The 19,968-nt window shown below is 34.8% G+C and overlaps 4 protein-coding genes across 4 annotated transcripts; 3 read left to right on the top strand and 1 right to left on the bottom strand.

The window, feature by feature from the left end:
* Window positions 1–2,356: 2,356 nt before the first annotated feature.
* Window positions 2,357–7,334, top strand: LOC125867830 (pentatricopeptide repeat-containing protein At1g62260, mitochondrial). Its single transcript, XM_049548413.1, has 2 exons — window positions 2,357–4,722; window positions 6,489–7,334. Exon 1 carries the CDS (start codon window positions 2,404–2,406, stop codon window positions 4,408–4,410), a length of 2,007 nt encoding a protein of 668 aa, XP_049404370.1. The 5' UTR covers window positions 2,357–2,403; the 3' UTR covers window positions 4,411–4,722; window positions 6,489–7,334.
* A 586-nt stretch (window positions 7,335–7,920) lies between these two features.
* On the top strand, window positions 7,921–9,369 carry LOC125867842 (serine carboxypeptidase-like 50). The gene has a single exon (XM_049548435.1). It carries the CDS (start codon window positions 7,960–7,962, stop codon window positions 9,313–9,315), a length of 1,356 nt encoding a protein of 451 aa, XP_049404392.1. The 5' UTR covers window positions 7,921–7,959; the 3' UTR covers window positions 9,316–9,369.
* A 2,158-nt stretch (window positions 9,370–11,527) lies between these two features.
* On the top strand, window positions 11,528–14,722 carry LOC125867863 (uncharacterized). Its single transcript, XM_049548454.1, has 5 exons — window positions 11,528–11,732; window positions 13,208–13,362; window positions 13,519–13,605; window positions 13,687–13,845; window positions 14,389–14,722. The coding sequence occupies exons 1-5, from the start codon at window positions 11,630–11,632 to the stop codon at window positions 14,485–14,487; spliced, it is 603 nt and encodes a 200-aa protein (XP_049404411.1). The 5' UTR covers window positions 11,528–11,629; the 3' UTR covers window positions 14,488–14,722.
* A 790-nt stretch (window positions 14,723–15,512) lies between these two features.
* LOC125867829 (formin-like protein 8) lies at window positions 15,513–18,170 on the bottom strand. Its single transcript, XM_049548412.1, has 2 exons — window positions 17,032–18,170; window positions 15,513–16,954 (listed from the first exon to the last, which is right to left on the bottom strand). Exons 1-2 carry the CDS (start codon window positions 18,102–18,104, stop codon window positions 15,628–15,630), a joined length of 2,400 nt encoding a protein of 799 aa, XP_049404369.1. The 5' UTR covers window positions 18,105–18,170; the 3' UTR covers window positions 15,513–15,627.
* Between the last annotated feature and the right edge of the window lie 1,798 nt (window positions 18,171–19,968).

Below are 19,968 nucleotides of genomic sequence, written 5' to 3'. Positions count from 1 at the left end.
TTCAATATTTAGTAGCAAATTAGAGTAAATAAGAATATACAATCATGAACTTAGAGGGGGTTTGAATTGACGTAAAAGTTGATCAAACCTACATTTAAGATAGTTTTTTTACTTTTGGAAGTGTTTGACAAATATAAAAAAGAGCAACTTTCACATATAGCAAACACAAAATTCATATTTGTATGCTATAGCAAAGTTTGCATAATTGCGCTCCATAACAAACATAAATATGTATATTTCGCTATACATATACAAAAGAAAGTAGTTGTATAATCTGTTTTGGTATACATATACAAAAAGATCAATTGTATAAAGTGAGAGAGGCGAGTGAGCGAGCGAGATCTGGGAGAGTGGTGAGCGAGATTTGGGAGAGGGGAGAGAGGGGAACGAAAATATATGTATATATACAATTTTCACGCATTTTATACATTTGCGTTTTTGTATAAAGTGAGAGAGGCGAGTGAGAGAGCGAGATCTGAGAGAGTGGCGAGCGAGATCTGGGAGAGGGGAACGAAAATATATGTATATATACAATTTTCTCTCGCTTTATACAAACACAAACATACTTTATACACTTGTGTTTGTATAAAAAACGAGAGTGGCGAGCGAGATTCCCCAGGAGAGAGGTGAAATAGCAATAGTTTGCTATGAGGCACAATTAAATCAAACTATATTTATAGCATTTAATTTGAATTAATAGTTTGCTATTATATACAATTTTCCTTATAAAAAATAACTTGGAATAAATCAAGAAATGACTTGAAATAAGTTGAGTAATGTTTGACAAGGTAAAAAATGACTTAAAATAAGTTAAAAACCAAAAATAGGTCTCTCCATACTTTTTATTTGTCATATCAGTTTGACTTTTTATTTTTGACTTAAAAGCTACTTTTTAAGTCAATTCAAACGGGCTCTTAATGACTTATCTATTTTTTAATTATAAAAATAATATATGATTTTGGATTGAGTATGAAAACAGAAAAGGGATCGAATTATTATTTGTAGTTGAGTCGGGTCTGAGATGAACTCGGAGAGGTAAAAAGATTGTAATATTTTTAAAGTTGTTAAGAAATGATTTTTTATCGAGGAAAACTTACATAAATATACTATATTAAGAAAATATCATTTTATGTGATATCATTTTATCGAGGAAAACTTACATAAATATACTATATTAAAAAAATATTTACCATTTATAGCAATAATATTTTTTTTCACTTGATCACTTTTAATACATTTATAATACAATTTTAATACATATTACAAAGTACAATTTATTATTCACATATAATACAAATTTATTGATTAATAATACATTTATCACACATTTTAATACACTTATAATTCAATGTGTCAATTTCTTACCAAACAAGCATAATATATTTAAAAAAAAACAATTATAATACATATATATTGCATACATAATTCACTTTTAATACATATTACAAATTTAACATAGTATTGCTATAAATGGTAATAAATAAAAAATATCACTAAAATCAATAATTATTTATTAAAAGGTATCAATCCAAGTAATTTTTCCTTTTATGGAGTAGAGAATTTAAGAAATAAGGAAAAAATTATTATGTTTATTGAATTGTCCTTATTAAAGCACTTTAATGTTTATTTTAGTTGATTTTTCTTCACAATAAAATGTTAAGTGGGATCCAATAAAAATAAAGTAGAGTGATGTTAGTAAATAGCTATCAACTAAGAAAAATTAATATATTTTTTAAAAAATTTGCCATATAAATTAAGACCGAAAGAAGCATTATAGAACTATTAAGATATTGATTTATCGGTTATCGGTTTGTAGACATGCTAAATCATTATGGAACCATTAAGATATTGTTTTATTGGTTACCGATTTATTGATTGTTGATTATTACCCACTCAGTTATCAGTTTAACCGTTAAGATTTGACACAGAAAATAAATAATTGAAAATCATATAGAAATATCGTGACAAATCAAACAAACCATACACATGAGTTGATAAATTACGTTTTGTTTAAAAAACAACACTGACACATTGTAGAACAATCGAAAGTTTGAGACTGTCACAAATAAAAAAATATGAAACTAAATCCTACCGAATGATATAAATATAATATATTAATTTACAGTCGGATTATATGTTAACACTTTAAGAAAAAACCTCAAAATATTAAGAATCAGCAACCTGAAGATACAAAAAAATCAGAACTATTATCAAAATCATTAAACTAATAGCCCATTACCGATAAATCAATTACTTTTCTTAGATTCAGATTATTAATTTCGATTCAGTTTTGAATAGTCAAATAGCACACTTAAGTTTATCTGATCGTACAAGTAATATAGTATGAATATGATTACACAGTCAACTAAATTAAACCAGTGCTAAGCTGCTAATTATCCTGCCATGGCAGTTTGGTGGCGGAATATAAGCAGCTTAAGGAGGCAGCTAAGCTATCTGTATAGCAGAGACATTGCACCATATATAATTGTTCAACAATCAGTTCAAAAAATACGTTATCATTCAACATTGAGGCGCAAGATTTCTGATGCTGCTCCAGATATACGTAGAGCGAACAAGAACATCACGAATTTGATTCGAAATGGTCGATTAGAGGATGCACGGGAATTATTTGATAAGTTAACACATCGAAATACAGTTACTTGGAACTCAATGATTAGCGGGTATGTGCAACAGCGTGAGATTGTGAAAGCACGGTACCTGTTTGATGAAATGCCGCAGAGGGATGTTGTTTCTTGGAATTTGATGATTTCTGGTTATTTGTCTTGTAGAGGGAAAGGGTATTTGGAGGAGGGTAGGAATCTGTTTGATGAAATGCCTGAGAGAGATTATGTTTCTTGGAATACTATGATTAGTGGGTATGCTAAATGTGGGAGAATGGGTGAAGCGTTGGAGATTTTTGAATGTATGCCTGTGAAGAATGTTGTGTCTTGGAATGCGGCGATTTCGGGTTTTTTGCGTAATGGGGATGTGAAAACTGCTGTTGAGTATTTTAAGAGAATGCCGGAGAGGGATTCGGCGTCTTTTAGTGTACTTGTATCGGGTTTGATACAGAACGAGGAATTGGATGAGGCGGAACATTTTCTTTATGAATTTGGAGAGAGTAGTGATGGGAAAGAAGATATGGTTCATGCATATAACACTTTGATTGCTGGATATGGTCAGAAAGGAAGAGTTGGTGATGCTAGACGCATTTTTGATAAAGTTCCATCTTGTAGTGGTCAGGGAATTAGCAAAAAGAAGAGATTTGAGAGGAATGTCGTATCATGGAATTCCATGATCCTGGCTTATAGCAAAGCAGGAGATATGGTTTCTGCTAGAGAACTTTTTGATCTGATGACGGAGAGGGATACATTTTCATGGAACACAATGGTTTGTGGCTATGTCCATGCCTCAAATATGAGTGAAGCATCAAATCTGTTTTCTAAAATGCCAAATCCTGATGTACTAACATGGAATTCAATCATCTCTGGATATGCACAGGCGGGAAAGTTGGAATTGGCACGTGATTATTTTGAAAGGATGCCCCACAAGAATCGGGTTTCTTGGAATTCAATGATCTCGGGGTGTGAAAGAAATGCAGACTATGAAGGAGCAATAAAGTTATTCAGGGCGATGCAACAGGCAGGAGAGAAGCCTGATAGACACACACTCTCCTCACTTCTAAGTGTTTGTGCTGAAACTGTGGCATTGTTCCTGGGTATGCAGATTCATCAGTTAGTGACAAAGACTGTTATACCAGATATACCTTTAAACAATTCCCTAATAACTATGTATGCAAAATGTGGCAAAATACATGAAGCAAGGGCAATTTTTGAAAAGATGAAATTTCAAAAGGACGTAATCTCATGGAATGCAATGGTTGGAGGATATGCATCTCATGGTTTTGCATTTGAAGCGCTAGAGCTTTTTGAATTAATGAAGTGCCTTAAAGTGAGGCCAACTCACATCACATTCATTTCAGTTCTGAATGCATGTGCTCATGCTGGTTTAGTGGAACAAGGTCGGTTATATTTTAAATCTATGGAATCTGAATTCGGCATCAAACCTGAGATTGAACATTTTGGCTCCCTTGTGGATATTGTTGGTCGAGATGGGCAGTTTGAGGAGGCCATGAAAGTGATTAACACTATGCCAGTGGAGCCAGATAAGGCTGTCTGGGGTGCAGTACTAGGTGCTTGTAGGGTGCACAACAATGTTGAGTTGGCACGAATAGCAGCTGAAGCGCTAATGCGCCTTGAACCAGAGAGTTCAGGCCCTTATGTTTTGCTTTATAACATGTATGCCGATGCTGGAAGGTGGGATGAAGCAAATGAAATTAGAATGTTGATGGAAACAAATAAGATAAGGAAGGAACCCGCTCATAGCAGGGTCGGCTCTACTTCCTCATAGTGATTTCCGAAATTGTGAATCTTGATCACTCAAAGAATTTGGATTGAGTTGACTATGTTGGGGTTTAAGTCATTAGAAGGAAGACGTCACATGCAGTGTCCTGCTGAGCATTTGCAGTATTCCTTGCTTTGACAAATAATGCAACAATGCCGTTAAACCCCTATTTGATGTTTGGAGCATTTATGTCTGCAGTTTTAGTGTTGGAGTTCAAAGAATTGAGCATAGTGAATTCTAGTGAGCCAGAAGCTTGTTTCATGAAGAAACACCACTAACACAACATCAACTCTACTGATAACATTGCATGATCGCCAGGTTTGCTTGTGGCTTTTATCTATAGTTGTTATAAAATAACAAACACATATAAGACGACAAATTTTTGAGGCATTTTATATCCCTTGAAGTTAATGTATTCGAAAAATTGATTTTGTTCTTAATTTGTGTATATATATAAAAGAACTACCGCAAGACTTTTCAAAAAATTGTTGCCTGTTTTTTTGGAGGAGCATATTGCAGGCTTCCAACAGAAGCTACTTGCTTGATTGCAAGTCTCTGGAGGAAGCTACTACAAGATTTTCAATAGTTGCTTGTAAGCTGCACGAGCAACTTGTTTAAACTAGTAACTTATTTAAATATACATTCACAATGTAATGTATTTACCTTTTTTATCTTCCATAATTAGTTGTTTTCTTCATTCAATCTTTGGCTCTCTCTCTGGTAAAGTTGTCTATCTTCTCGTTTTTTTTTTATGACAAGGGAAACCGGCAGCCGCTACCCTCTCGTTTTTTTTTATGACAAAGGAAACCGGCAGCCGCTACCCTTTGGGTGTGCACAGGATAAAACCCCTACTCCTATGCAATAGCTTGCAAACAACATAGGAGAGGTTACCCACACTAGGCAAGTCCGGTGCGACGAGCTTGACCCAGAAGGCAAACCCCTTGCTTTCGCTGGCAAGGGGTTTCGAACTTGAGACCTCCAACATGGAAGTTCCAAGCCCAAACCACTGGGCCACCCCGNAACACCACCAACACAGGCATCGACTCTACTGATAGCATTGCATGATCACCAGGTTCGTTTGTGCCTTTTACATATAGTTGTTATAAAATAATAAACAGATATAAGACAACAAATATAGAGAACAAATTTTTGAGGCATTTTATATCCCTTGAGGTTAATGTATTAGAAAAATCGATCTTGTTCTTTATTTGTATATGTATATATATATATATATATATATATATATATATATATATAAGAACTACTGCAAGACTTTTCAAAAAATTGCTGCCTGTTTTTTTGGAGGAGCATATTTCAGGCTTCCAACACGAGCTACTTGCTTGATTGCAAGTCTCTGGAGGAAGCTACTACAAGACTTTCGAATAGTTGCTCGTAAGCTGCACGAGCAACTTGTTTAAACAAGTAACTTATTTAAATATACATTCACAATGTAAAGTATTTACCTTTTTTATCTTCCATAATTAGTTGTTTTCTTCATCAATCTTCGGCTCTCTTTCTCTGGTAAACTAGTCTATCTTCTCATCTTTGTATCTGGCCTTAACTTCAATAGTATATTATGTATTTAGATAACAAATATTTCATAATGCTAGAAATTGGGGATATACCTAATTCATGATGCTAGAAATTTAGGATAGTCAAGCCCCTATTAGGACAAAGGGAATACCTCTATAACTTGCATTTATATTGAACTGCTTTTCTCTTGTAGTTTCACCTTGAGTTCTGGTTTATTTAATTTGCGTAGAACTTGAAGAAATCCTAATCCTTCTTCCCTCTTGATTAGCTTTTCATGAGCTAGACTTATGATAAAAGAAATAAAGAACATTGAAAGAAAAGAATCAAAGACTTTTTTTCAAAATAAATAAATAAATTTGGTAATAACAAGCAATTTACAAATCTATGTCAGAGAACTAAGAGTTCCTAATCTTTGTATTAAGTTGAACTGGAGTGTTACTTTTGTTTGCATTTTTTTTCCTGATATTTATGGTTCTTCCTCCACAATTGTTGGTTTTTTATTGCTTACTGGAGAATGGAGATGACCATGTCATTGTTCTAATTGATGTTAGGCAACACTGCTCTCTGACATCAAGCATTTCCTCCTGAACAATCAGAAAAGAGATCAAAGCTTATTAGGATGGAGAACGTTAACATCGATGCCAATGCTCCAACTCCTCAACATGTATTCAAATAACTGAAGAGGAACATGTGGGGTTTGAGGATGATGCTGAGAAGCTAATTCATTTACTGACTAAAGAAACAGAGGATTTGGATAGTATATCTATTGTTGGCATGCCTGGTCTAGGGAAGGCAACTTTGGTCACAAAGATATTCAAAGATCCTTCTATTGTTTTGTCGCTTTGACATTCGATCATGGTGTACTTCCTCACAAACAAATAATATGACAGCTATTATTGACATGTTTGGGCAAGTCGCCGGTGTGAAAGCACCATGTGCATTCCAGTGACGGTCTGGCTGATATGTTGTGCAAATCTTTGATAGGCAAATAATATCTCATTGTGTTGGATGATAAGTGGGAAGTCGAGGCGTGGGGTTAGTTAAGATTATGTTTTCCAGTTGGTGGAAATGGAAGCAGAATTATCGACTTAAACAAGTAGCAGAGGAACTCATGCGACATGATGATCCATAGTCTTGGATTCGTTTGAAAATGTTGCTGAAGTAACTGAAAAGGAAACTTTGCTCCCTGAACTCCGGGTGCTGGAATGCAAGTTCATTTGAAGATATCGTGGGTTTGTCAATGTAGTGATGAATATTTTTCCCCAAGGAAAACATGTATTAAGCGAGGTATTGATCCCTAGTCCTCTAATCGTTTGGTATAGTGTATTAATAAAAATAATGCATCCATTAACTCTGTATATTAGTAATATCTTATTTGGTACTCATTTTTTCATGCTATGTATTACTAATGTTTGCTCTATTGTGTATTAAAATGTGTATTACTAATACCATGAATTTCTAGCTATAAGTAATGCAAGAATTTTAATGTGCATTAGCATGGTTAAAGACTTCATTGCCTTGTGAAGGGTATCTTATACACCAAACCAAATCATTCATAAGACATAATCTATTTATGATTATCGCAAGTATTATTAATACACTTTATTTAACATTATTCTTATACGCTTTACCAAATGTCCTCTTTTAACCTTCCTCTCTCCCCCACCCCCACCCACTCACCCTCTTTTTGGAATCTTTTCCCACAGGAATCTTTATTTGCTCAGTGCATCAGTGCCCACTTCTTTCACACCCCATCAAGATTTGCCATTGATGGATTTCAAGCNACCAAACCATTCATAAGAAATAATCTATATATGATTATCGCAAGTATTATTAATACACTTTGTTTAACATTATTCTTATACGCTTTACCAAATGTCCCCTTTTAACCTTCCTCTCTCCCCCACCCCCACCCACTCACCCTCTTTTTGGAATCTTTTCCCACAGGAATCTTTATTTGCTCAGTGCATCAGTGCCCAGTGCCCACTTCTTTCACACTCACTCCATCAAGATTTGCCATTGATGGATTTCAAGCTCCTCTCTGTTCTCATCTTCCACTACTTCCTAATCAATTCATCATCAATCTATGCATCTCTTCCACTCCCTAAACAATCTCTCCCCACTAAGTCTGGCTACCTCACCGTCAATGACACAACCAACTCCGCCATTTTCTACACATTCTACGAAGCCCAAAACCTCACCACACCTCTTTCTCAAACCCCACTTCTCATTTGGCTTCAAGGTGGACCTGGATGTTCCTCTATGCTCGGAAACTTCTACGAATTAGGCCCTTGGCGAGTCTCTTCTTCTCACAGACAAAACGTCGAACATGTAGAGCTCAATTATAATCCTAGATCTTGGAATCGGATTTTTGGGCTGCTTTTCCTTGATAATCCAATTGGTGTTGGATTTAGCATTGCTGCAACACCTGAAGAAATCCCGAGGAACCAAAAAGACGTGGCAAAGCACTTATATATCGCGATCAAAAAGTTTATCGAGCTGAATAAATCATTCAAGGATCGGCCTATTTACATCACGGGTGAGAGTTATGCTGGCAAATATGTGCCAGCAATTGGATATCAAGTTTTGAAGAAAAATGTCAGGTTGCCGGTTCGTAGTAGAGTGAATTTGGTTGGTGTTGTCATTGGTAACGGACTAACTGATCCGATTAGCCAAGTTGCTACTCATGCTGCAAATGCGTATTACTTTGGATTGATAAATGACAAACAAAGGGGACAACTAGAGTTGCTTCAAGAAAAGGTGATTTCATTGGCAAAGAATGGTGATTGGAGTGAAGCAACGAATGCTCGAAGTAAAGTCTTGAACACATTACAAAACATGACTGAAATGCCAACTTTGTATAACATTAGAAGGCATAAGCCATACCAAAACCATCTGGTAGCTGAGTTTTTGAACAATGTTGAGGTGAAAAAGGCATTGGGAGTGAATGAAACTATTGTTTTCGAGGTGTGTAGTAAGGTGGTGAGGGAAGCATTACACGAAGATTTGATGAAGAGTGTGAAGTATATGGTGGAGTTTCTTGTCAAGAATACTAAAGTTTTGTTGTATGAAGGTCAGTTGGATTTGAGAGTTGGCTTGGTGTCAACCGAGGCGTGGGTGAAGAGAATGAAGTGGGAAGGAATCGACAAGTTCTTGGAAGCAGATAGAAAAGCTTGGAGAGTTAACGACGAGCTAGCAGGGTATGTGCAGAAATGGAGGAACTTAAGCCATGTTGTGGTATTGGATGCTGGACATTTGGTTCCACATGATCAACCATTGAATTCTCAGGCCATGATTGAAGATTGGGTACTTGAAAAGGGAGTTTTTGCTAATGATCAAATTGAAAACTTGTCCACCAATTTGTCTAATGTACTTTAGGACTATGTTGCTCAGACTCTTCAAAAATATCAATGGGTGCTTGTTTGATCCTCCAGTAGTGCTTTTTTTAGAGGATCCGACACGGGTGTAGCTGCATTCTTGGAGAGTCTGAGCAACATAGCTTTAGGATTAGGATGTAGCAAGGTGTACTTGTTTTAACTTTGTAAGAGATCATAGTATATGTTGCTATGTTCTTTCTTCAATGAGTTGTTAAAGCTCCTTTAAGGTGTTTTTTTTTTTTGGTTTGTAATTTCATTAATCATCTATTTTATACTCATGAGTCTATTGAAAATAATTTCTCTACCTCTAAGATAATAGTAAGGTCTGCATACACTCTATCCTCCCCAGATTACACTTTATAGGACTACATTGAGTATATTGTTGTTTATTTTGTTCTCATGATCATAGCTAATTAGCTTCTTTGATTCAAGTCCTAGATATTCTTGCTTAATGTAATTATAATTACAAAATCTTGCTTATTGTTATTACAATTACATTCTTATTTATATTTTGACTAGAAATATTAAGAGAAAAATCCTTAACTAATAGGAGTACTACTGTCATATGGATCTTGTTGTTAGACTAATTTTTTTTAATAACAAATGCAAACTTGTTTTTTAAATTCAAGTTAATGTTCACCAAATGAGATGGGCAGAGGAGAGCCAGAAAAAAAATATTACAGTATCAAGCAAAAATATGTCCTTTCACGCTCTTTGAATACGTTTAATTTCATACACCAATCTTTCTAATAAGGTTAGTTTGTTAATATTAAATGCGAACTTGTTTTTTTTAAAAAAAATAATCAAGTCAAACCCAAATATTCACCAAATGAGATGGGAAAGAAGAGGGGCAGAAAAAAATATATATTAATAAAGAATAAGTCATAAGTTAGAACTTAAAAATGCTTTTTCTTTTTTTACCCAAATACTTTAAAAGTAATTAAAACTTCTTTTGACTTAAAAATTCCTAAAATAAGTCAATCCAAATAGGTTCTATTTGAAGTTGTGATTTTCAAAACTTCAAATTGTATTTGAACATGCATTCTTTGATGTTCCGGGGTGAAAGGGCCAATTTTTAAAACTTTAAACTATTATCAAAATCTAATCCAAAATATATGATCAAACAGATATTTAGAGACAAATTTACAAAATCTAATACAAAAATCTATCTCTAAACACTAGCAAAATACCATTTGTCAAACCTGATCTATTTATCAATGCCCACCCACCCAATAATCTGTGACCCGACCCATATCATTGACCCAAAAAACAGAGAAGATATTTCAAGTAATTAGAGATAANATGACCACAGGTTCAGGTGACCCATTTTTTAAGCTTAAATTCGCCCCTGCATGTAATACACCAACCTTTCGAGTATGGTTAGTTTGTTAATATTAAATGCGAACTTCTTGTTTTTATAAAAAAATATTCAAGTCAGACCCAAATATTCACCAAATGAGATGTGAAAGAAGAGGGGCAGATAGAAAATATGTACTCTCACCAACCGCGAATTTTGACTTATAAGTCATAGAACTTAAAGGGAAAAGGGTCTGAAAAATACTTCAACTTTGACCGAAATTGCTGTTACGATATCAAACTTTATGGAGGACCTTTTACCCCTGCGCTATTTAATAGTGTATTTTAAAGATATATATGTGTTCACGTGGACACATTACTATTTAAAATGATGCAATATTTATGATGTCCACGTAGGCACATATATACCTTTAAAATACACTATTAAATAGTACAGGGGGTAAAAGGTCTTTTCCAAAGTTTGGTATCATAACAGCAATTTCGATCAAAGTTGGAGTATTTTTCAAACTATTTTCCCTAAAAATAAGTACTTAAAAAAAACTTTCTTTTATTTCACCTAAACACTACAAAAGTAATTAAAGCTTATAAATACCTAAAATAAGTCAATTCAAATAGGCTCTATTTGAAGTTGTGATTTTTAAAACTTCAAATTATGTTTGAACATGCATTCATTCTTGTGATGTTCCGAGGGTGGAAGTTCCAAAACTGGGCAACTTTAAACTACTATCAAAATCAATCCAAAATCTACGATCAAGCAAAATTCGATTTGTCAAACCTGATCCATTTATCAACGCCCACCCACCCAATAATCCGTGACCCGACCCATATCACTGACCCAAAAACCAGAGAAGATATTTAAGTAATCATAGATAACAACCGGTTAATCTGTTGCACTGCTGCTCCACTTTGAACCACTCAACTCTCAATTTCTCAAGTAACTCAATATTTCTTCTCTCATTCATAAGAAAAAAAAAACTCAGCTCTTTCTAAACTTAACAATGGCTTCCACAGCTTACGGTGGTGGCCTTTTGTGCAAAAGTAGAGTTTCTTCTTTGATGAGTATCTCTTCTTTTCCTTTGATGCAACCTAGAATCAGACCAGGTCAGTAATACGCGGAATCAGAATTTGAAGTTTATAAGTTTTGAAACACAAACATAACTTGCTTTAGTTATTGAGTTTGCAATTAAATATTTATACGTATTTAATTAATTTTCTAATGCAAATTAGGATCTAAACATGAGTTACTAGGTTTCTGTCCCTGAGTGAATATCTATGTAAGGTGTAGTTGTTACATATTGGCTTTTCCATTTACTTCTATATATTCACTCCATCATAATTTATGTAGCAGCTTTTGATTTGACACAAAAACTTTTGAAAAAATGAATACTTTTGAAATTTGTGGTTTACGAACATTTAAATATTTCTGTATGTAAAAAGGAAAATTTTAAAGTTAAATTATTTCTAATTATACAAAAAAAAAGTGTGTAGCATAAATTAGGACGGAGAGAGTATGTAACAAATGTTACTCAATCAATCAACTGTGACTCAATCTCAAACTAGTTGAGATCGACTATACAAATTCTGCTATGTTTAAAAGATTCTATGTTTATGTTGGTTGTGAACTTACCAATATCCGACTTCTTAACGAAGGCTAATTGATCAAAATAAAGCTTGGTTACTTTGCTATACTCTGAATTGCTTTATAAGTAGAAAAGCCTTGCAATGTCTCATTTTGCAATCTTGTAGAATCAATAGCTATTTTTTTTTTTTTAATCAGTAGCTATTGTTGTATGACTAAGAGATAATTTATATTCATGATCCAAGATTGCTCCTTTCCTTTCTCGAAGAGAATGGTTTAGTGAAAAAGAAGGTTTCGGCTATAAGTTAACATCTTTGTGATGAAGAAGGGGAGGAGAGATTCTTTAAATCTTCCAAATTCAACGTGTCATATTTGTTATGCTTCATTATATGAAATTGGAGCAGGTTCAGAATAAGCCAGTGAATTCGTCCATTTAAAATTTTAGTTATAGGTGATCCTGTTGGATATTTTGTAATATATATAGAGGTCTTAAATTGAACAGATATATTTGTTTACAAAAGAACATGACTATTATGAAAAGTCATCTCTAAAGTTCTATAATTATAAGGACTCTCTAGAAGTAGCCTAAGAATAAATTTGCAGGTATATACAAGGGCTTTGTTGTATCCCGAAGGGAATTGCTTGTATTGTCCCCAATATGTATACGGGCAATATCTCTTTATAGAAAGTGATTTTTCACACCTCAAAGCATTTCTTCTTCAATTATATTCCCTGTTATTTTTCTTACATATCCTACACCTACAAAGAGTGCACATCATAATTTAATCAATGCAAAAAAGTTTATCTCAAGAATGTGAGTGTTTCCAACAAATTCACATTAAACAAATTCCTTATCGCGCTTCTTGCATTTTGTAGATGCTAATTAGTGTTAGAAATCTGATAGAGTTATAGAGGAACCTTTCATGTTCAACTTTGAAATTCAAGTTTCAATTGGTTGATCAAGAAATCGTCTGTTATACGTTTGTCTGACTTGCAGAAATAACTTACTCCCAGAGACATCTCAGAGTCGGAACTTCCTCTCTCCTAAGGAATGTATCCCACAACATGAGCATGAAGAAAGTTCCACGTATGATCACCAGAGCTAGCTCAGAACCGAGTGGCAGTAGCGATGGAGCTCTTGGCCAGGATAAGGCATGTTGTATTTGCATTCTCTTTTATGAACTATGCATATGATTCTGTTTTTTTTATTCTCGCATCATCTGTTTGGAGAAATTTCATTCCGTTTTCCTTATTAGAAGTATGTCCTCTTTCGTGCTTGGTCATTTCAATGATTTGATGCTGATGCAGACACCATTTGGATATACTAGAAAGGATGTTCTATTGATCGGAGTTGGAGTTACACTTCTAGGGGTTGGCTTAAAGAGTGGATTGGAGGTACTTCGATCTATGTTTTCCCTATGTTCCGGTTCAATATATGCTTGTCTGCAATAACTTTTGTCCAAATATCGTATGCAGTTCTTGGGATTTGACCCTTTACAAGCTGGAAATGTAGTTCAACTAGTCCTGGTTTTGGGTCTAACAGTTGGATGGATCTCAACATACATCTTCCGGGTTTCAAACAAGGAAATGACATATGCTCAACAATTACGAGACTACGAAAGCAAAGTCATGGAGGTGCAGTATTTTGATTAACATTCAACTTATCTGTCTGTTTCTTTTATCCTTTTTTGTGTTGTGAATACAGTTGAATGATTTTTTTTTAGTATTTTCGGAAGGAGGCCAAGTTACGACTTCATAGTAGAGGGACATTTACCTGAACTACCCCTATAAAAATGTCACATTTCAACATTCCACCAATTTATTCATTCTACAACTCTTGCTAATTCTTCAGCTGCTAATGAACGTCCTCAATCATATTGTATCGTGTTAAGGAAAAACAGAACTGCATTTTCTAATGCTAGGATTCTATTGATAGTCATAAGCTGAAGCTTGCCATATAGTTTTCGTGCAAAGCTGGGATTGCATCTCTAGCTTAAGATATTATTTACAGGGCTTAAAATTGTCTCCAACCTCTTTTATGCATATTGAATAATTTGAAATCAATCTTACCTGAGAGTTCGGTCATCTCAGAGATTATTTTCATCACTCTGATAAGTCATCACAAGATTTTTCTGTAACTGTTCAACGGGTTGAGCCTTAACTTTTCCCAACTTGCAGAAACGGTTAGAGAGCTTAACAGAAGCAGAATTACAAGTATTGCTTGAGCAGGTTGAAGAAGAGAAGACCCGCCTGACTAGTGGTGAAGAGGTTAAATAGATATTGTTTTCCTTATGCCTACTTACCGTTGGACCTTGTTACCCATGGAAATTGGTCTGGACCATACTGAAGTCTGTACAATAGTCAATATATGTTTGCCTAGCATCCGATGATCACATCCAACTTGATAAAACAATTCTGTAATGAAAAAGGTTCCACTAGGTGGGGACTGGGGAGTTCATGTTCTGTAAATTGTTTAGGATTATATAGAAAATACATGATATACGAACTATTATGTGTCGCTTGTGCATTCATTTTTGCCATTACTATTCAAGCAAGAACATAAATGTGATAAAACAATGTATTGCTTGTGAGTTGTGTATTGATTGTTATCTTTTCTATTCAAGCAAAGAATGGAAGTGTGATAAAGCAACTATTTTGGAGATCATTTTGTATTTCCACCTTAGCCATGTTAGTTCTTAGATGCATACTGATAATAAACATGAATCTTGAGTTCGAACTAAACCTCAAAAGATAGCTCATCTGGTGAGGATTGTCCGAGACCATAACCTCAGCCCATGTGGGAGACTCAACACTTAAACACTTCCTTCCCTCGTGAGCTGAGGACTGGACACCTGGTGAATGGACAATATAACATGGGGGCTAACAAGAATATAGATGGTTAGACTCTAATACCATGTGGAGAAAATGGTCTTCGAGTTTAACTCAACCTCAAAAGTTAGTTCACGAGATGAAAGATTGCTAAAGATCATGTAAGGAGACCACAAATCATTCGATCAACTGATGTGGGAGACTAACACATTGTTGTACTTACACTAGAAGCCTTAAACATTCTATACAACTAAGAAGTTTTTGGAATAATAATCCATTTGCAGCTATGTGCATATTGAAAGTGTGGATTTCCCTAAAAACACATGGATGATCGATTTAGAAGGTTTCTGGTGAAACGTGGATACTACAACAACATACTCAGTGTATCGCACAAAGTAGCATCTGGCTGATGAAACGCAGATAAGGAAAAAAATTGAATTTCATCTCACATGATCATGAAACACTAGGAAAAGAATCTCAAAAAGTTTAAATCATTAGTGAAACAAATGTGTGTACACTTAAAAATACTTTATACTTTCCTCTCTATGTACAGAACTTGATCCCTTTCGAATTTTTTGTCTGGTATATTCATGAATCATCGCTAGAATCAGAAGACGAACTGCTCTTGGAAATGTCTGATAAGAAGTTAGCAGGCAATTTTGGGAATCTGACAGCTCTACTATTTTCCATTCCTGGTGATAATGATCCTCCAACAGCTACAAGGGGTTTCTTCTTCTGCATGTTTCTTGTAATTTCTACACAAACTTTATCAACCATTTCTAGGAAATCTTTAACGATGGCGAATAGTTGAAGTGGTTGCCATCCTTTATCATCTGAAGCTCCTGCTTGATAATAATCTGTTGTTTTCTTTACGAGTTCTATTACTCTATCTTGTTCGTCTCTCACTGTTTTCATTTCTTTTTCAGCAGCATCCAGGAATTTCTTCATCTCTTTTCCGAATAGTCCTTTAACATTGTCGCGTTGTGTCAAATGTGTCCTGATTTCAGATATCTGAGCTGTTAGCATCGAGCACGTCTTGGACAGCAAGTCATAGTCTATTGCAGCTGCTTTCTTTACATTACTAAATGCAGAACTTAGGCCACCCACAATTGGTAAGCCAAGCATCATATACTCCTTCTCTGTCTCATCATTTTCTGTAGTGTTCTTTGATGTTGGAATGGCGCTGTTCGCAGTAGTCTGGCTATTGCTACGCCTCATACTTTGATTACGATTGAGAACGCAACGTTTTCCTTCTGCTCTGACTACTTCTTGCACAACAAAGTGAAGTAATGTGGTCTTACCATCCATACTTTTCACATCAGAGAGTTTTCTGAGAGCAGTAAGTTTAAATGCTTGTGCATTTCCTCTTGAAGTTCCGGCATTCATTCTATTCCCTGCTTTCAGAATGGCTTCAAGAAGTTTCAAGAACAATCTTTGAGCTTTAAGCTCCTTGCAAGACAATTCAAGTGTTTGTAAGTACTCTTTATGATGCTGAATTTCTGTCCCATAATTTGGTCTAAAAAGCATGGCGTTGAAACGAGTAAAGGCGGATGGAACAGCTTTTAGTATATGAAAGAGGAAAGATTCAGCATCAGCTAATCTGGTGGGATCTCCTTCAAATGCAAGAACTTCTGCCTCCTCTTCTTTTGTTGGAGCTATTCTGCAGAGTTTCTCTAGAGTATCAACACTTAAACCTTGTCCATCGACAAGTGCATCGATAATCTCTTTACGAGTAACACCAAGAGACCTGAGTACAATTGCAATATTCTGTGACTTCCTGGTTTCAAGAATGAATATCTGAGAAGGTGGACCTGATATATCTGCTCTTGGACTCAAAGCTCTACTTTCTGTTCCTGAGGGCTTTTTATTTGTAGCAACACATCCAAATAAAGCCTCCATAAGATCTCCATCAAACCTACATGAAAGGTAAACAATGATTGAGTACAAATTATGTATATGGAACACAAAAAGGAGAGATGAAAAGATGTTTACTTGAACGATCCACGATCGAGTTTGTCCCAGACCATTGAATGCTCAACATTAGCATTCAATTTATCCCAATGCAATGGCTTTAGTTTCACTTTATCAGTTCCACTTCCTGAAGACCCTCCACTTGATGATGAAGGCAATCCACTAGGATGAGTAGGTGGTGGAGGGCCTTTCTTTAGTCCTGGTGGCGGTGGTGGTGGTGGACCAGGCGGCTTTGGAATCGCTGATACAGACAATGGCGGTGCTGGTGGTGGTGGTGGTGGTGGAGGAGCTCGTGATTCGAGTTGACTTGATGATTCTTGTTTCTCCATAGGCTTAAAAACAATCCCATCATCAGGAGTTGGTTGTTTATTTTCCAAATCAAGCCAAGAAGGGCTTTGAGAAGTTGAAGATTTGCCTCTAAGCAGAGGCAATTCTTGAATTGGATGATCTGATTTCTTCCGTCCACCTACCCCTCGACTGATCATCCTCTTCTCTTCTTCTTCATCTCTCAATGCATTAACAAACACCTTCTTCTTCTTGAAACTCTCTTTCCTCTGTTCACCACTTTCCAATTTCCTCCAATAAAGCACATCCAATCCATTTTCATCAACAATCACCCCTTTTAAATTCCCTTCAAATTTCAAGAATTGATCTTGAACAACCCCAGCACCAGCACCACTAGTACCACCACCCCGTGGATCACCAATCGCGCTACCTTCTTGTTGCTTTCTCCTACGCCTCGAGTACCTAACAAGGAAAAAGAACAAAAGGGCAGATAACACAACAGTACTAGCAGCAGTCACACCAATAGCTGTTCCAACAGCCTTGTTTGATGATGTATCTGGTGTTGACACGGAAGGCGGTGGCGCAAGCGTATCAGTGGGGGCCGGTGGAAGTAGCGGAGGAGGAGATGATGATGACGGCGGTGGTGATCGTTGAACGGGTGGAATAGGAGGAGGGAGAAGATTAGGCAAAGGAAAAGGAAAGAAAGTTTCTACATTTTGTGATTGAGATGAAACATTTGGAACAATTGATGAAAGAATGTAAAAAATGAAGAGATAAAGAATCATAGAGAGGCAAAAATTGATAGCCATATTGTAAAGAGAGTTTTTTGAAATTGAGAAGAAGAAATTTGGTTTATGTTGAGCATTGTTGTTGAAAAACTCCTCTCTCTTTCTTGGATTTGGTATATGGTTTTCTTGCTGACACTTTCAAAAGGGGAGTAGTTAATTTTTCCCGGTATTTTAAGCTCTTTAATTTACAAGAGAAATATTGTTGCAAATGACCAAAATACCCCTTACCTAAACCGAAAATTATATTTTATATAAGCTGACGTATATTGCAGAGGCAGAGTTAAGATTTCAATCTTATAGGTTCTGATCTTTTTTTTTTTATGACCATGGTTTCAGGGTTAACTTTCGCACGGGATACCTGTCACCTCTCACTAGTAACATGTACTCCCTCCGTCCCTATTTAATTGTCCATATTTCCTCTTTTAGTTGTCTATTTTGACAAATCAAGAAAGGACAACAATTTTTTTCCTATTATACCCTTATTTAAATAAAGTTGTCATAAATAAAGTAAATAAACTTATGAACTTCCCAACATTGATTAATTATCTTGAGTTAATTTATTTTGGAATTGTAAATTGTAATGTAAGGGTAAAATTGTAACTTCACTATGTTAATCATTGTTGTCTTAATTTGTGTGTCATTTCTAAAGTGAACAACTAAATAGGAACGGAGGGAGTACTAGGTAACTCTGTGGTTCTGAAATTTAGAATGATGATTTCAAGTGCTGATTATTGAGTTTGGAATTTAATGTGTACATATTTAATAAATTTCTTATGAGTATATTGATTGAACAAAAGTTATTGAATTTGGTCAAATTATGTATCTAGATTTCTACCTACGCCTTAGGCGATTGATGGGAGCGAGTCCATTTGAATTCATTATTTTTATATATGTCATAAACATTTATGTGAAAAACCTTGGATACTATTCTATCGGTTCATTTTTGCTTGTTCGGTTTGAATTTACATATGCTTTAGGGATTGTTTGGTTACTTTAATTTAGTACACGTGATTAGGTGATATATAATTAGAGTTAAGTTTTGGAATTAAATTTAAGAAATAATAATTGATATGGCTGTTTAACCATAATATTTGTATTGATTAATGTTTAGTCTCATATCTTGAAAAATAATTTGAAATTTAAATAATTAATGTTAAGAGTAAAATGTGAGGGAAAAAAATATGTTTTTCTCTAAATATATTTCAAGTGATAAGTAAAAGTATGAATATATTTATAGTACAATGAACAAATAAAAATAAATGAAATTTTGAATCCGTATTTTCGACGAATTCAAAACGTTGAACTCACTAATTTTAAATCGTGAATGTAATAATTTGTGTACTATACATGACATACAGTTGTGAAAGTAGCTCAGTTCGTTTACTTTTTCTAGTAGTAATTGGCCAAAACGTTGAAAAAGTCTCCACATTTGCTGGCTTTTCCCTTTTATTTTGACCATATTTTAAACACTAGGGTTATGCCTATGCAATTATTTTATTCTTATATATTTATATTTTCAACAATTAATTATTAATGACATCTCATAGTAATAAAAAGTCAGAACTCAGAAGGAGGATTCTATCAACATAAATTAACGTACCAACAAATTTGAAAAATATAGTTTATGATACGTACTTTTACGTAACAGTAATATTTTACAAAAAAAATTAAAACTTTTTATTTTATTTTTTATTTTGGGGTACGATATTCATATTGGAGCCGATTAAATTCAAATTCGCCTCGAAAAATTCTACATTTGGTAAAGTGCTTCCTAACAAAGTAGATTTCATATTCAAGGGAACTCGAGCCTGAGACTTATGACTAAAGATGAATGAGTAATTACAACTCTACTATAACCGTGGTTGGTAGAACTTTTCTTATGATA

This window comes from Solanum stenotomum, chromosome 6 (assembly GCF_019186545.1).
Source record: "Solanum stenotomum isolate F172 chromosome 6, ASM1918654v1, whole genome shotgun sequence".
Lineage (NCBI taxonomy): Eukaryota > Viridiplantae > Streptophyta > Magnoliopsida > Solanales > Solanaceae > Solanum > Solanum stenotomum.
The sequence above is the reverse complement of the archived record's forward strand: the minus strand, read 5'-3'. Positions and strand labels throughout refer to the sequence as shown.

What these genes read in the sequence shown, in the direction of transcription:
- LOC125867829 (XM_049548412.1), bottom strand. Translation starts at nt 18,104, where the DNA reads ATGGCTATCAATTTTTGCCTCTCTATGATTCTTTATCTCTTCATTTTT. An exon ending in CTCGATCGTGGATCGTTCAA is followed by an intron (nt 16,955 to 17,031) that starts GTAAACATCTTT and finishes CCTTTCATGTAG; the next exon opens with GTTTGATGGAGATCTTATGG.
- LOC125867830 (XM_049548413.1), top strand. Translation starts at nt 2,404, where the DNA reads ATGGCAGTTTGGTGGCGGAATATAAGCAGCTTAAGGAGGCAGCTAAGC.
- LOC125867842 (XM_049548435.1), top strand. Translation starts at nt 7,960, where the DNA reads ATGGATTTCAAGCTCCTCTCTGTTCTCATCTTCCACTACTTCCTAATC.
- LOC125867863 (XM_049548454.1), top strand. Translation starts at nt 11,630, where the DNA reads ATGGCTTCCACAGCTTACGGTGGTGGCCTTTTGTGCAAAAGTAGAGTT. An exon ending in GCAACCTAGAATCAGACCAG is followed by an intron (nt 11,733 to 13,207) that starts GTCAGTAATACG and finishes TCTGACTTGCAG; the next exon opens with AAATAACTTACTCCCAGAGA. An exon ending in GCTTAAAGAGTGGATTGGAG is followed by an intron (nt 13,606 to 13,686) that starts GTACTTCGATCT and finishes TATCGTATGCAG; the next exon opens with TTCTTGGGATTTGACCCTTT.